Raw genomic sequence first — 14,003 nt, forward strand, 5'->3', positions numbered from 1 at the left:
CCAAGTGCAGAGTCCTTCACTTGGGGTATAAAAACCCCAAGCATCGCTATAGGCTCGGGGAGGAGTGGCTGGAGAGCTGCCTGGCGGAGAAGGACCTGGGGGTGTTGGTTGACTACCGGCTTGATATGAGCCAGCAGTGTGCCCAGGTGGCCAAAAAGGCCAATGGGATACTGGCATGTATCAAGAATAGTGTGACCAGCAGGAGCAGGGAAGTGATCCTGCCCCTGTACTCGGCACTGGTGAGGCCGCACCTGGAATATTGTGTCCAGTTTTGGGCCCCTCGCTTTAAGAGAGATATTGAGCTCCTGGAGCGAGTCCAAAGAAGGGCAACTAAACTGGTCAAGGGGCTGGAAAATAAAACTTATGAGGAGCGGCTGAGGGAGTTGGGGCTGTTTAGCCTGGAGAAGAGGAGGCTGAGGGGAGACCTGATTACGGCCTATAAATACTTGAGAAAAGATGGTGGGGAGTTAGGGGAAGGGCTCTTTACATTAGTGATGGGAGATAGAACAAGAGGAAATGGGCATAAGCTTAGTCAGGGGAGATTCAGGTTGGATGTTAGGAAGTATTTCTTCTCTGAAAGGGTTGTCAGCCACTGGAATAGGCTGCCCAGGGAAGTGGTTGAGTCCCCATCCCTGGATGTGTTTAAGAATAGGGTGGATGATCTACTTGAGGATATGGTTTAATGGGGATTAGGGATGGTTGGACTCGATGATCTCTAAGCTCTTTTCCAACCTAGAAATCTATGAATCTATGAATCTATGACCTGCTGGAGAGTGCAGGAAGAATCTCCTAATCCTAGAATCTAAACTGAAGAAACACTTCTTGTTAAGCAATAGTGTGTAGTAGAGACTTGGAGCAGAAACTAAATGTATAATGTGTAGATGAAAAACAGAAGAACGCCTGAGTATACATCTGGTAATCTCCTTCAAGGGGTTACTGCATGCAAATATGTATAAATGATTGACTTTATAAATAGAAACATTAATTTCAAAACTTTTGCATTGTACAACATTAATTTAATATTTTTATATATGTATAAAAATATCTAAAAGATATTTAAATGTGAAAGTATTTTTCTTTACTTTTCCTTATATGTAAGTATTCCCGGGAGGGAGATGTAAAATATGTTTATGTTATATTGTTTAATCCCTCACAGAAAACGGTGATAAACTAAAATTGAAATAGATCTCCCATACCAAAACTCTTTAGGCTTAGTTGATAAATTCTGTGTTTGGGCAATTCTTTAATGTCTTCAAAGCCTTGGAGAAATTCTTAGTGTCCACAGAGCTAATCTAAGGCATGTATGTGCCTAAATATTGAATACAATGTAAAGCATAATGAGCATTTGGATTTTTTTCCTCTTCATTTCTCGGTCTCCACTGCTCTTCTTATCTACATTTTCCTTGATTTTTATTTGTTTGGGTTTTCTCCCCCTATGCACTTCAAATCAGCAGTCATACCATGCTAAACTCCTTGATTTTGCCATAGTTTGCCATTCCCTTTTTCTTGTGGCTGTACTGCATACTTATCATATGTATTTTTTGTGTGGCCATGGTCAGCCTTGGTGCAAGGTGGTAGTTCTGCTTCTGTGTCTTTTCTGCATCTTCCAGTGACCATTGTGTGGGTTTCTGAAGCAGGTTTCTCTGTTTTCCCATCTGCTGGTCTTTTCAGTCCTGGAAATGACTTGTTTCTATATGGCCTGATGATCACACTATGGTTTTTTGAGAGGCCTAGAGTAATGTTTTTGAAAGCATATCGATTCTAATGATCCTGTTCATTTAGAAGGATGTAGCACTTTGCAACTGTGATACTGAGATACTAAAATCATAGATGCTGCAGAAAAGCATGATGTAAGCAAACTGTCCTCAAAGACAGCGTTAGCTCTTCATGAATTTTATGTCAATTTGAAGTTCAAGTTTTTCAAAACGTCACTTGAGTCAAATGCAATAAAAGGATTTATAACAAAATGTGTGCTACAGGATTGAAGTGCTCGCATAGCTAGGACGGCTTTTTAGGAGGCTGTTAGGATATAGGAGACTTCTGCAATTGTAATCATTTTGATAAATTATAACATGCTTCTTGTCATGTTTGTTCTTACGGAAACCTGGTATAAAAGGTTGATAAAACAAAGGCAGAGCTTCTGTCTGTCTTTGTGACACCTTGACCTGTACTCCCTCTGCATATGTTCTTACTTTAACATTTGACTAGTGCGCCCCGTGAGATTTCTGGGATGTCTTGAAGATATAAGTGTATCTTATTTCACTTCAAATCCTGCTGTTGTTTCTGGAACAGCAACTAGTGAGTTATCACAGAATATTGTTCAACTACTATGACTTTCAAAGTTGTTGGAATAGTTGTAGAGAGACTACACCAAGAAATGAAGCTTGATTCTTGTTTGAAAATACTATGTAACTTAAATTAAGTGAACTAACAGTAGCTGTTCTCTGTTTCCTTCTACAGACATCAGGTGAGAAGGTGGGCAAGCTGAGTCTGGTGGACTTAGCAGGTAGTGAAAGGGCAACTAAGACTGGTGCTGCAGGAGACAGGCTGAAAGAAGGAAGCAACATTAACAAGTAAGAAGAATTGGTGATTATTTCTTTTTCTTTTTTTCATCAGTAAAAGCGTGACTGCTAAATACACAATTAAATACTCGTAAAATATGTTGAAGTCAGCATAAGCTCTTGTAGCCAGTTTTCTTCTTCCCTTATCTCTACTTTTTCTTCAGACATACAATACTCTCAGATGTTTGAATGAAATCTCAGCCTATTTAAAAATATTGGGGTTTTTTCATTCTGTACTTGTGTTCCTGCAACTACCACATAATTGCGTTGTGAAGACATGACTATTAAAGCTGAAAACCTATACTGAAAACAAGGAGTAGAGCTTTTGTGACAAAAGAATGATCAAAACTGTACTAGGATCTTTCTCCTCGGAGCTCATTTTTTGAGAGAAAAAGTGTCTGTCTAAATATGCATTTGACTTATGAGTGTTTACCCTTGTTAATGGCTGCTTGTGTTCTCTGTGCAGATCCCTCACAACTCTGGGGCTGGTTATTTCTGCCCTGGCAGATCAGGCTGCTGGCAAGAACAAGAACAAATTTGTTCCTTATCGTGATTCAGTGCTCACTTGGTTACTTAAAGTAAGTTCTCTGATCTTGGTTTTATTTTAAAGAGAAATAAAAAGGGGGAAAAGGGGAGAAGAGTCCCATTCAATGAAATAAAACGCTCTTCTTTTGCCTCATTTTCTGGTTTTGGTGTTAACCATAATTGCCTTTGGAAAATTAGCTGGATGTAAGCCATTAGTATCTCTACAGACTAAATATGTTCCCTGTGTTTTCTGCTGACCTATATCGACCTGAAGAATAAGTAACTTAATGCTTTTTGTTTTAATTTTTTTCTTATCTTTTATGGGTCAGTTTACATACAGCTTCACACACAACCTTGGGGTTAATTTAATTTGGACTATTGCCACACGCAACTGAATTTTTCATACTGGCACGGTTAGCTTTGAAGAGTTTAATTAAGACTATTACCTTTTCCTAATTGTCTAATATGTTTGTTAATATAGTCTACTTTTGTCAGCATAGTATAATTTCAGAGCATTATCCCAGTTACAATCTGAAGAACAGGTCAGAAGACTTTGTACATCATATTCGTGTGAAATGAGCAGTTAAATCATTTTCTGTACTGCATAGGACTCTCTTTGATATTCTTTGGGGGAGGAAGAAGAGTGTATCATTCATGATGGCACTTGGATGAAGATCTTTAAGGTCTAAATGAAAAAACAAATTGTTAAATACGAGTTTTATGTATGTCAAATTAAAAGGCAAGCTTTTGGTTTTGTTCTTCTTTCCACTTTCTGGATACAGTGGCTGCAAAGCATGCTAGTCTGATGACAAAAAGTCCTGGGAGTGCGAGTCTGACTTTAGGTGTAGTCATCATCTGGATTTCTGCCGTTCTCTGAATGAGTGGCAAAAAGCTTGCCTGCTAGTAAAGGTGGCTTGTCTTTCTTTTTCTTAACTTGCCTGGTACAGCTTGAGTGGTCTTGGTTGACTTGGATTTTGAAGGATTATTGAATTAGATGTAGTGTGTAGGTGACTTTAGTTTCATTTTTGTAACCTGTCAGTTTGTTAAATTTTTTCTTTTTTATCATTTGATTGCCACAATGCTTCATAATCATGTCTTGTGGAAATACTAACTTAGCAAGTTTCCTTTTTTTCCCCTTGTGCTCTGTTTTATTGTCATCAAGGAGCCACTAAGATATTTGTTGCTAGAAAGACATAATCTGGGAGGAAACTGATTTTTGACACCACCAGCCTTTTTTTATCTTCTTACTTTTGTAGGAGCTCTGGCTAATTTTGTCATCTTGAATAGTCTACTTTGCTTCCCCACCCATTCTTAGCAATGTTTTTAAATCTTGTTTGAATTCGATGTCCCTATGATTTAACTGCACATGTGGAAAGAAAAAGAAAATGTCTCTTGCAGGTCATACAGAGGTGTGGAGATTTAAAAAGGTGTTTTACTTAAGGGGATTTGAAAACAAAGTTGACTTCAATGCTTAAGTGAAATAAAATCTCTACTCATGTAACCCCTTGACATCACAAGCCTTCGTTTTTCTCAGTGCTGGTTTTTAATGAACCTTTTAGCATGAGTACTGTGAAACAATTTATTATTTCTCCTTAATGTAAACATCACAGATAGTGTACATCAAATGGACAGTCATGAGGGCTACTTAAAAGCAGAATGGCATAACTGAAATAATGTCCATGCTTTTCTACAATAAAATAAATCCTCATCTCCCAGTATTCCTTGCCTTCAGACTTTCTTAGTGTCTAAATATATTTTTGCCTTTATGTATTTACACTGAGTTTTTACTCTAATTAAACAAGTGCTTTTTGGCTCTCTGCAAAGATGGGAACAAACCCAGCGTGCAGTTTGCTTCAGTTTTCTCCAGTGGCATGTGCTTGGGTTCCTGATGTGGCTGGAATGGTCTGAGCAAGCAGAGTGGAAACTTTCCTAACGGATTTCTAGCCTTGTTGTTAGAATTAGTTATGCTGTTCCGTTTCTAAACAAATCCAGCAAGCAGACTGAAATTCCTGTTTAGCACCTGTCTGATGCATTGTAGCTGCGATGACGATGGCCGTACACAGCACATGCTTTAGCTCATAAATAGAAGTGCACTTTTGTTCTGCCTTCTTTCAAGCAAACCTCCTTTGTGTCTTTAACATCCAGCTATGTTAAGTGCAAAGAAAAGGTTTGGGGCTTTTGGAGTTTTTACAAACAAGCTTATTGAAGAGAAGCTTGATTTTGAAAGGGGAAAATTTAAATATTTTTTTAATTAAAGATCAAAGGAGAGATTTATTCATTTAAAGAGGCCTGTTTTTAGAAGCCATGAGATGGTGGACTATCTTTCTCTCTAGCTTTCAACTTTTAATTATTGTGCTGAAGTGGAGTAAATGTATTGTAACACTAGCAATATCTGTCATACAGAGTCTCTCCACAAGTCTGAGAAACCAGGAGAGTTCAGGACACCTTAAGATCTAACACTTTGTATTTAATTTTGTTGTGGATCTTTAGAGAAAAGTACTAGGTGAAAAATATTATTGCAAGAGGAGGCTTGGAGAGTGGTGTCAGGTTATGTGTGGGAAGCAAAATAGCTTATCAACTCTTTAGCCTCTTCGTTTTATCTAATTCTGTTGATAGAAATATTGTATTTTCTCATTTTAATCAGAAGCCCTGTATGTTTTACTGATGGCTGCTTTTAAAAATATAATGATGAATCTTTATGTTTTAAGTTCTTTTCACAGAAATCTTGGCGCTAGAGAAGACTGTGCTGGTTTAGTCTTAGAAATAACTAAACTTATTTATTTCTATCACATGCAAGCCCAGCCTTTTCAGGGTAGTTTGCAGATGCTGTCTTCACTAATGAGAGGCTGGCTTACTGTTCGTCTGCCTTTCTTGCTTAACATTAAAGAAACCAGTTAAATCAGCAGAACAGTTTTATACATAAAACTTTATTGGTCAGTCTGGCATTGGGCTTGAATAGCCACAGAACAAGAGGAACTTTACTTAACTTATAATGGGTGTTTTGTGAATTACGGTGTATCACTGTAACTGTTCTCAGCTGCCTGTACACCAGAGTTGCAATTCAAATAATGAATTAATCCTATTTTTGAGCTAATTAGCACGGTGAGTGAGGTTCCCAAAGTGCAAACTGTTAAGGTTTGATTTGGAAGTGGGGTACCTGGCCAGCTCCCTGATCAACTTCACCTTTTTATGCAGAACAGGGATTGCAGTTGCAGAGCGTCATTCCTAATTTTTGAATACAGTTGCCAGATTGAAGAAAAGTCCTGTCTTCTGTAGAGCCAGAAATCCCATCGAATGAGTCACGTGCTTTTGTTAGTCTGTTTAAAGTTTTCAGTAGATGCTTTGGAAAAACATTTCTGTGTTAGAGTGGATCCTCTCAAGCCACGTATTTATTGGAGTTAACATTGCCTGCTCCTCAGATGAGAAAGACAACCATGCAGGTATCAGTCAGAAGGCTGTTCTTTTCAATTGACTTCTCTATAACTACTCTTACCTGCAAGTGCTAACCATGCTGGTGTACCTCACTGTGCTGAACACTATACAAATGAGATCACATTCTCTACCCAGAGAGCTAGCAGCCCTTTTGCATGACCTGAGGCAGCGGAGTGCTACCAGCGCAGCAGCATCACTCTGTGTGGTCAGTGCTTGTGTGACCACTGAAGCAGCCAGATTGCTGTCAAACTGTTTTAGGCATCATACAGCAAAAAAGAGTCTTAAGGAAATACTTAAAGGGGCGTTTTAATGATTGCTAGGGAAAGCTATGTGTGTGCTTTGTGATTGAAATGGTTGGACAAGCGGCTAATATAGTCAGATTGTTCTAATGGCAATGCCTGACCTAGATTTCATGGATTATTAAAGATGAAAATTAATAGCATGGTTCATCTCAGAAAGGGATATCGGGTAAAAAAGCAAACCAAACCAAAACTCAACCAAAAGAAAAAATTTTCTGCAGAATTTAAAGCAGAATATTTTATCTTTTAGACTGGCCAAAATTTTAAGCCACAATTTTGCGATCAATAAAAAGATTGAACGCTTCCTTCCTTCCTTCCTTTTCTTCCCCCACTCCCCTGACACACTGCCTTGCAGGAATGTGGTTTCACGCCCTTCGTTTCTATCAACTGAATTCCGAAAGGGTAATTTCTTACATAACTCGATTTAGAGTTATGAGCTGTGTAAGTGGGGTGGAAGGGAAGGGCACCATTCTGAAATGTTTAAAAGAGTAAAATCACCTATATTGTTTATGAGGAGATCTTTAAGTAATTTAAATTAAATACTTACTGGAGACATCTGGCTTCCAGTCTTTAAAATAAGGTATTCTGAATTCATCATGATCTTTCCTGAGCTCCTTCAATAGTATCTGAGAAGTCTAGTGCTGAAGTGCTTATATTTCTGGTTTATAAACCTAAGCAGAAAACATAGAAGTAAACCTCTGAAGCCCTTACTAGGCATTATAAAGCTGAAAAAATGAACTGTTTAAACTAAAACTGGTTCTGAAAGCCTAGAAGGACATTTCCTAAATGCACTTAAAATAAAAAATAAAAAATTGGAAAGAACAACTTTCTTTGATTTACACAGCTTAAAATATTAATTTTGAACTGAGGAGCTCTGACAAAACTGTTTCTATTATTAGTTGCCCCCACCTACTCCCAGCACTAGGTTATTATTTGTTGCCTAAGTTCATAGACTGGGTAAAATGAAAGAAACTTTGTTTTACTTTTATAACTTCTACCACTTTCCAGGATAGCCTTGGTGGTAACAGCAAGACTGCCATGGTAGCAACAGTAAGCCCAGCAGCAGACAACTATGATGAGACCCTTTCAACACTGAGGTACGCAGACCGGGCCAAGAACATAGTTAATCATGCCGTGGTGAACGAAGACCCCAACGCTCGCATTATTCGGGAGCTCCGTGAGGAAGTGGAGAAGCTGCGAGAACAGCTCACGAAAGCAGAGGTACCAATTTTAGTCTTGACTAGCCAGTAAGTCCTGTAAACCTCATTGTCAGCACTTTTTTACTTGGATCTCAAAAATGAACACCATGAACAATTACTACGTGGTGTCTATGAGAAATCTCCTTTTATATCACTTCTTCCCATTTTTCTCTATGTCTGTCTGGAAACACAGGGGATAACATGGGATACCAGGTTCTGTTTGAACACCTTGTTGAGCAATCTCGGCTTTATTGCGAAATAAAGATCAGGAGCAAAAGGACATGGAGGCAGGAATAGAGATGAAGTCTTAAGATTTTGCAGTTTATAGGCAGAGCTTTGCTGGTGTATTTTAAGAATTCGATGTGGCTAGATCCTGCGAGATGTGAATTCAGTTAGATAATGCTTGCTTGCTTACAAGCTTTAACTGTTCTAAATTGAATCTCTTACAGGTGCTAGACAATATTATAAATATCTGCACAGCTAACTCAATGAAATTGTGCAAGGAGCATGGTTTAAATGTTAAACGAAGGCCAAGAACTAGCATAATTCTCAGTTCTATTCTCAAATGTGGCAAAGCAATGGTGGTATAATCCGTCTGTTTTGCAATTCAGAAAAATTATGATTACAGTATTTGCCTCCTGAGGTATGCAGGGAATGCTGGCTGTGATATTAGAAATGACTAGTGAATTTTGGACTGTTCTTATTTGAGCTGCCTAATATGCTAAGCATCCAATAAGTATATATCAGTTTCTTTAAGGTATCTCAAGTTAAATTCCTCTAAAAATTCCTCTAAAATATGAACCACAGGCTTAACAGTACTCTGAGAGACGCAAGTACTCCCCGTTTGTTCCGTTTGCAAGCATTAATGCCAAAATAATGGCAGCGTTCCAAAGTAATGAAGTAGTGTTTCCTAAATATGAAGTAATAAATATTTAATTTTCCAAGTATTACAGTCCCACCCTAGTTGTCATCTCAGTGGCATTGATGAAGAGCATGGAAAAAAACGGTGTAGTTGGCTACTAAGAGGCTACACAGTGAGGGTCAAAAACCACATTCTTTGTCTTGTCAGTTTATTACATTTGTAGCCCATCTAATTGTTCTTACAGAAATGTGCATAAACTTTTAAGTGAACAAAAACATTGACCCGTTATGACAGTCAGGTTACGTTTTCAAGCTCGTTTCCAAATATAGAGGTTGCCAAGTTGTAGTTTTGTGTTTTTTTCCTTTTGGTGTCAGTATCCTCTTCTCTCCTAACCAGCCGAACAGAACGTGACAGTTTAGGGCTTTTTTTCTCTCCCCAGAGAGTAAGGCGTTATCTTCTTTTCCCCTTTTCTTTTTTAATCCACACGTTTTGATCTTTTCTTGTCTAAATCAATATCACATGTTTTAATTTGTCTATGCCAAGACCACCAGCTTGTCCTTCCTAAGCTGGGAATTTAAACTAACTCCTTTCAGCAGTCTGCTAGTCTGGTATGAAGCTGGTCCCATATATCTGTTGGTTTTCTAGGCGTTGCAGGGAGTGAGAAGAATTACCTACCTCATTTTACAGTGAAGCATGTGAAAACATTGAGGAATTTTGCCCCAGGTCCAAATAAATTGACAAAGAAGACTTAGGCATTGAGAGTAACTGGGGTTCATCTTCATGTTCTGCTCTGTAGTGTCCAGTGCCTTTGCACTGATCATGTTTTATCAATCTTAATAGGTCTGTTCTGGAGGTTGCCTTGGCTTCATTTTTCTTCCTGGCTGGAATTCGTGTTCCCTTCTAGCCTGTGTTTAGATATTTGAGATATTCAACCAGAAAAAGACTACATGGAACGCATCAACTTGACAGTTCCTAGACTGTTGTGTCTTGAGACAGAGGAAACTCCTGTCTTAAAACAGGATTTTCCACTCCTGGCATTTGCTTCTTTTCTTGAACGAGCTGCAGTGTAATGAGGCCATTCTGTTTGATTTGGTTCCCGATGAGAACTTTTGGGTTTTGTGGTAAGGAAGTATCTGATGAAGAACGATGCTTGCATTGTTTAATTGGTATTGCATAAGTACCTACCAGCCAAAAATATTTTTGTCTTGTTAGCAGTAACGAAATAACGACATAACGAAGTCCACAGGCTTCCTATTCAAGATAGTATGGGAGGAATATGCCAGTACCGAGACTGGAGGAAGTAAATATATGTAGTATAAAAATGCTGATGATGTTTCAGTTTTTGGAGTGTCTGATGGGTGGCTGTGAGGGTATCTTCTTATTCTTATCCCTTGAATGAAATGTGGGTCTTTGATTATTTTACAAAAAAAAAATCAGAGCTGTGATGGTTTAGCAAGGAAATTGAATTCCAGTGTCCAGAAGCACATCGTAAGGCTTCTTTTGATATCCACTCTGTAAAATTCCTATATAGAGGTGCACAACCAGGACACCTTGGATGCCTTGATCTTTGTTATGGAATGAAAAAATCACACCCATCAGACCATATGAAAATGAACAATAAAAATATTTTGATGGCGTGGCAGTTTATGTGACTGAGCTGTTAAGTGCCAGCTTCCTGGAATGCATTGATGATAACTTCCTTCTCCAAGTGGTAGAGGAACCAACGAGGAGAGGTGCTTTGCTGGACCTTGTTCTCACCAACAAAGAGGGGCTGGTGGGGAACGTGATGCTCAAGGGCAGCCTTGGCTGCAGTGGCCATGAAATCATGGAGTTCAAGATTCTTAGGGAGGCAAGGAGGGTGCTCAGCAAGCTCACTACCCTGGATTTCAGGAGAGCAGACTTCGGCCTCTTCAGGGATCTCCTTGGTAGAGTACAATGGGGTGAAGCCCTGGAGGGAAGAGAGGCTCAAGAATGCTGGATAACATTCAAGGATCACCTCCTCCAAGCTCAGGAGCAGTGCATCCCAACAAAGATGAAGTCAGGTAGGAACACCAGGAGGCCTGCATGGATGAACAAGTTGCTCCTGGACCAACTAGGACACAAAAAGAAGGCCGGCCTACAGAGGATGGAAGCAAGGACAGGTAGCCTGGGAAGAATACAGAGAAATTGCCCGAGCAACCAGAGATCAGGTTAGGAACGCTAAAGCCCTGATAGAGTTAGATCTGGCCAGGGACATCAAGGACAACAAGAAAAACTTCTATAGATATGTCAGTGATAAAAAGAGATCTAGGGAGAATGTAGGCCCTCTCCGGAAGGAAACGGGAGACCTGGCTACCTGGGATATGGAGAAGGCTGAGGTTCTCAAAGACTTCTTTGCCTCAGTCTTCACTGGCAAGAGCTCCAGCTGCATGGCCCAAGTCACAGAAGGCAAAGGCAGGGACTGGGAGAATGAAGAACTGCCCACTGTAGGAGAATATCAGGTTCGAGACCATCTAAAGAACCTGAAGGTGGACAAGTCCATGGGACCTGATGAGGTGTATCCGCAGGTCCTGAGGGAACTAGGGGATGAAGTTGCTAAGATGCTATCCATCATATTTCAGAAGTCGTGGCAATCTGGTGAAGTTCCCACTGACTGGAAAAGGGGAAATGTAGCCCCCATCTTTAAAAAGGGAAAAAAAAGAAGACCCAGGGAACTACAGGCCAGTCAGTCTCACCTCTGTGCCTGGCAAGATCATGGAGCAGATCCTCCTGGCAACTATGCTAAGGCACATAGAAAATAAGGAGGTGATTGGTGACAGCCAACATGGTTTCACTAAGGGCAAATCCTGCCTGACTAATTTGGTGGCCTTCTATGATGAGATTACAGCATTGATGGGTAGGGGAAGAGCAACTGACATCATCTACTTGGACTTGTCCAAAGCATTTGATACTGTCCCACACAACATCCTTGTCTCTAAACTGGAAAGACATGGTTTTGATGGACGGACCACTCGGTGGATAAGGAATTGGCTGGGTGGTTGCTCTCAAAGAGTTATGGTCAACGGTTCAATGTTCAAGTGGAGGCCAGTGACGAGTGGTGTTCCTCAGGGGTCAGTACTGGGGCCAGTGCTGTTTAACATCTTTGTTGGTGACATGGACAGTGGAATCAAGTGCACCCTCAGCAAGTTTGCAGATGACACCAAGCTGCGTGGTGTTGTGGACATGCTGGAGGGAAGGGATGCCATCCAGAGGGACCTTGACAGGCTGGAGAGGTGGATCTGTGAGAACCTCATGAAGTTCAGCAAGACCAAGTGCAAGGTCCTGCACGTGGGTCGGGGCAATCCCAAACACAAGTACAGGCTGGGCGGAGAATGGATTGAGAGCAGCCCTGAAGAGACGGACTTGGGAATGCTGGTGGATGAGAAGTTCAACATGAGCTGGCAATGTGTGCTGGCAGCCCAGAAAGCCAACCGTGTCCTGGGCTGCATCCAAATGGGCAGCAGGTCGAGGGAGGTGATTGTGCCCCTCTACTCTGCTCTCGTGAGACCCCACCTAGAATACTGTGTTCAGCTCTGGAGTCCCCAACACAAGAAGGACATGGAGCTGCTGGAGTGGGTCCAGAGGAAAGCCACAGGGATGATCTGAGGGCTGGAACACCTCTGCTATGAAGAGAGGCTGAGAGAGTTGGGGCTGTTCAGCCTGGAGAAGAGAAGGCTCCGGGGTGATCTTCTAGCAGCCTTCCAGTACTTAAAGGAGGCCTTTAGGAAAGCTGGAGAGGGACTTTTTACAAGGATATGTAGTGATAAGAAAAGAGGTAATGGCTTTGAACTGAAAGAGGGGAGATTTAAATTAGATATAAGAAAGAAATTTTTCACTTGGAGAATAATTTCTTCCTTAGATCTCATCGGAATCTCCCCTCTTTCAATTAAAGCCATTTCCCCTTGTCGTATCTCTACACACCTTTGTACAAAGCCCCTCTCCAGCTTTCTTGTAGCCCCTTTAGGTACTGGAAGGCTGCTGGAAGATCTCCCCAGAGACTTCTCTTCTCCAGGTTGAACAACCCTAACTCTCTCAGCCTGTCTCCATAGCAGAGGTGCTCCAGCCCTCGCATCATCTTCGTGGCCTCCTCTGGACCCGCTCCAACAGCTCCATGTCCTTCTGATGTTGGAGACCCTAGATCTGAACGCAGCACTGCAGGGGAGGGTCTCCAGAGAGCAGAGTGGAGGGGCAGAATCCCCTCCCTGGACCTGCTGAGCACGCTGCTTTGGATGCAGCAAGGATACATCATCCTAGAAGCAACGGTAGGGCAGTTTCTGTGCCTAAGCCATAGGCTTTGCCCTCGCTCAGACTGAGCAGTGGGTGCTGCATATTATTTGCAGTTCTGGTCTGAAGAAAACTCTGCAGTGTTTTTCTCTGCTCTCCATTACACGTGAAGACAACTGTGGACAACAAGAACAAGCGTGTTTTGTTACATCAAGGTAAAAGACACATTAAGCCTCCATTGTAAGTTGTTCAAGAGAGTTTGAGAATTCTATATACAAAATGAACTTTTGTTAGAAGTGTTGAGCATCTGGATCCTCATGTGGAATCAGATTTTCAAACCAGGAGGGGTATGTCAACTAGAAATTATGAACACTTGAACATCAGAACCTGTTGAGCTCTCCTGACAGTTCTGGTGTCGTGGTTTTTGGACTGAGGGTCAAGACAAGAACCGAGAGGGAGCACCCACCAACCACGGTCCCAGGCAAAACATGACTCAGGCTTTTTTCTTAAAACAAAACAATTTATTAACAGTTACTTAACAAGAGACACAAGGGAACGAAACTGGTTGCTTGAGAGGACGAAGAGAAAACAAGGCCAGATCTTAAAACAACACCTCCCCACCCCGTTTCCTTTCGTTCCTGGCTCTACCTCCCCCCGGCGGTGCAGGGGGACAGGGAATGGGGCAGTGCAGGTCAGTTCACCCATGTTGTTACTGCCGCTCCTTACTTAAAGGAGGAGGAGTCCTTACACCATTTTTCCCTTGCTTCGGTGGATCCCCTACTCACGAGGAAAAAAAATCCCCAAACTTTTCCAGCGTAAGTCCTGCCCGCAGGATTGCAATCCTTCCCCATGGATTGTACCAGTTCGGGCTTTACCAGCCTCG

General features: G+C 41.2%; 1 protein-coding gene across 3 annotated transcripts in view; it reads left to right on the forward strand.

The window, feature by feature from the left end:
* Positions 1 to 14,003, forward strand: part of KIF13B (kinesin family member 13B) — a 144,422-nt gene that overhangs the window by 64,730 nt on the left and 65,689 nt on the right. For all 3 annotated transcript variants that reach the window (XM_086631449.1, XM_086631448.1, XM_086631450.1), the window contains exons 9-11: positions 2,461 to 2,573; positions 3,028 to 3,139; positions 7,826 to 8,038. In XM_086631449.1, coding sequence (XP_086487575.1) covers positions 2,461 to 2,573; positions 3,028 to 3,139; positions 7,826 to 8,038 — 438 coding nt within the window. The remainder of the gene's footprint in view (positions 1 to 2,460; positions 2,574 to 3,027; positions 3,140 to 7,825; positions 8,039 to 14,003) is intronic.

The sequence above is a fragment of the Tauraco erythrolophus genome, chromosome 2, assembly GCF_009769465.1.
Source record: "Tauraco erythrolophus isolate bTauEry1 chromosome 2, bTauEry1.pri, whole genome shotgun sequence".
In the NCBI taxonomy this organism is placed as follows: domain Eukaryota; kingdom Metazoa; phylum Chordata; class Aves; order Musophagiformes; family Musophagidae; genus Tauraco; species Tauraco erythrolophus.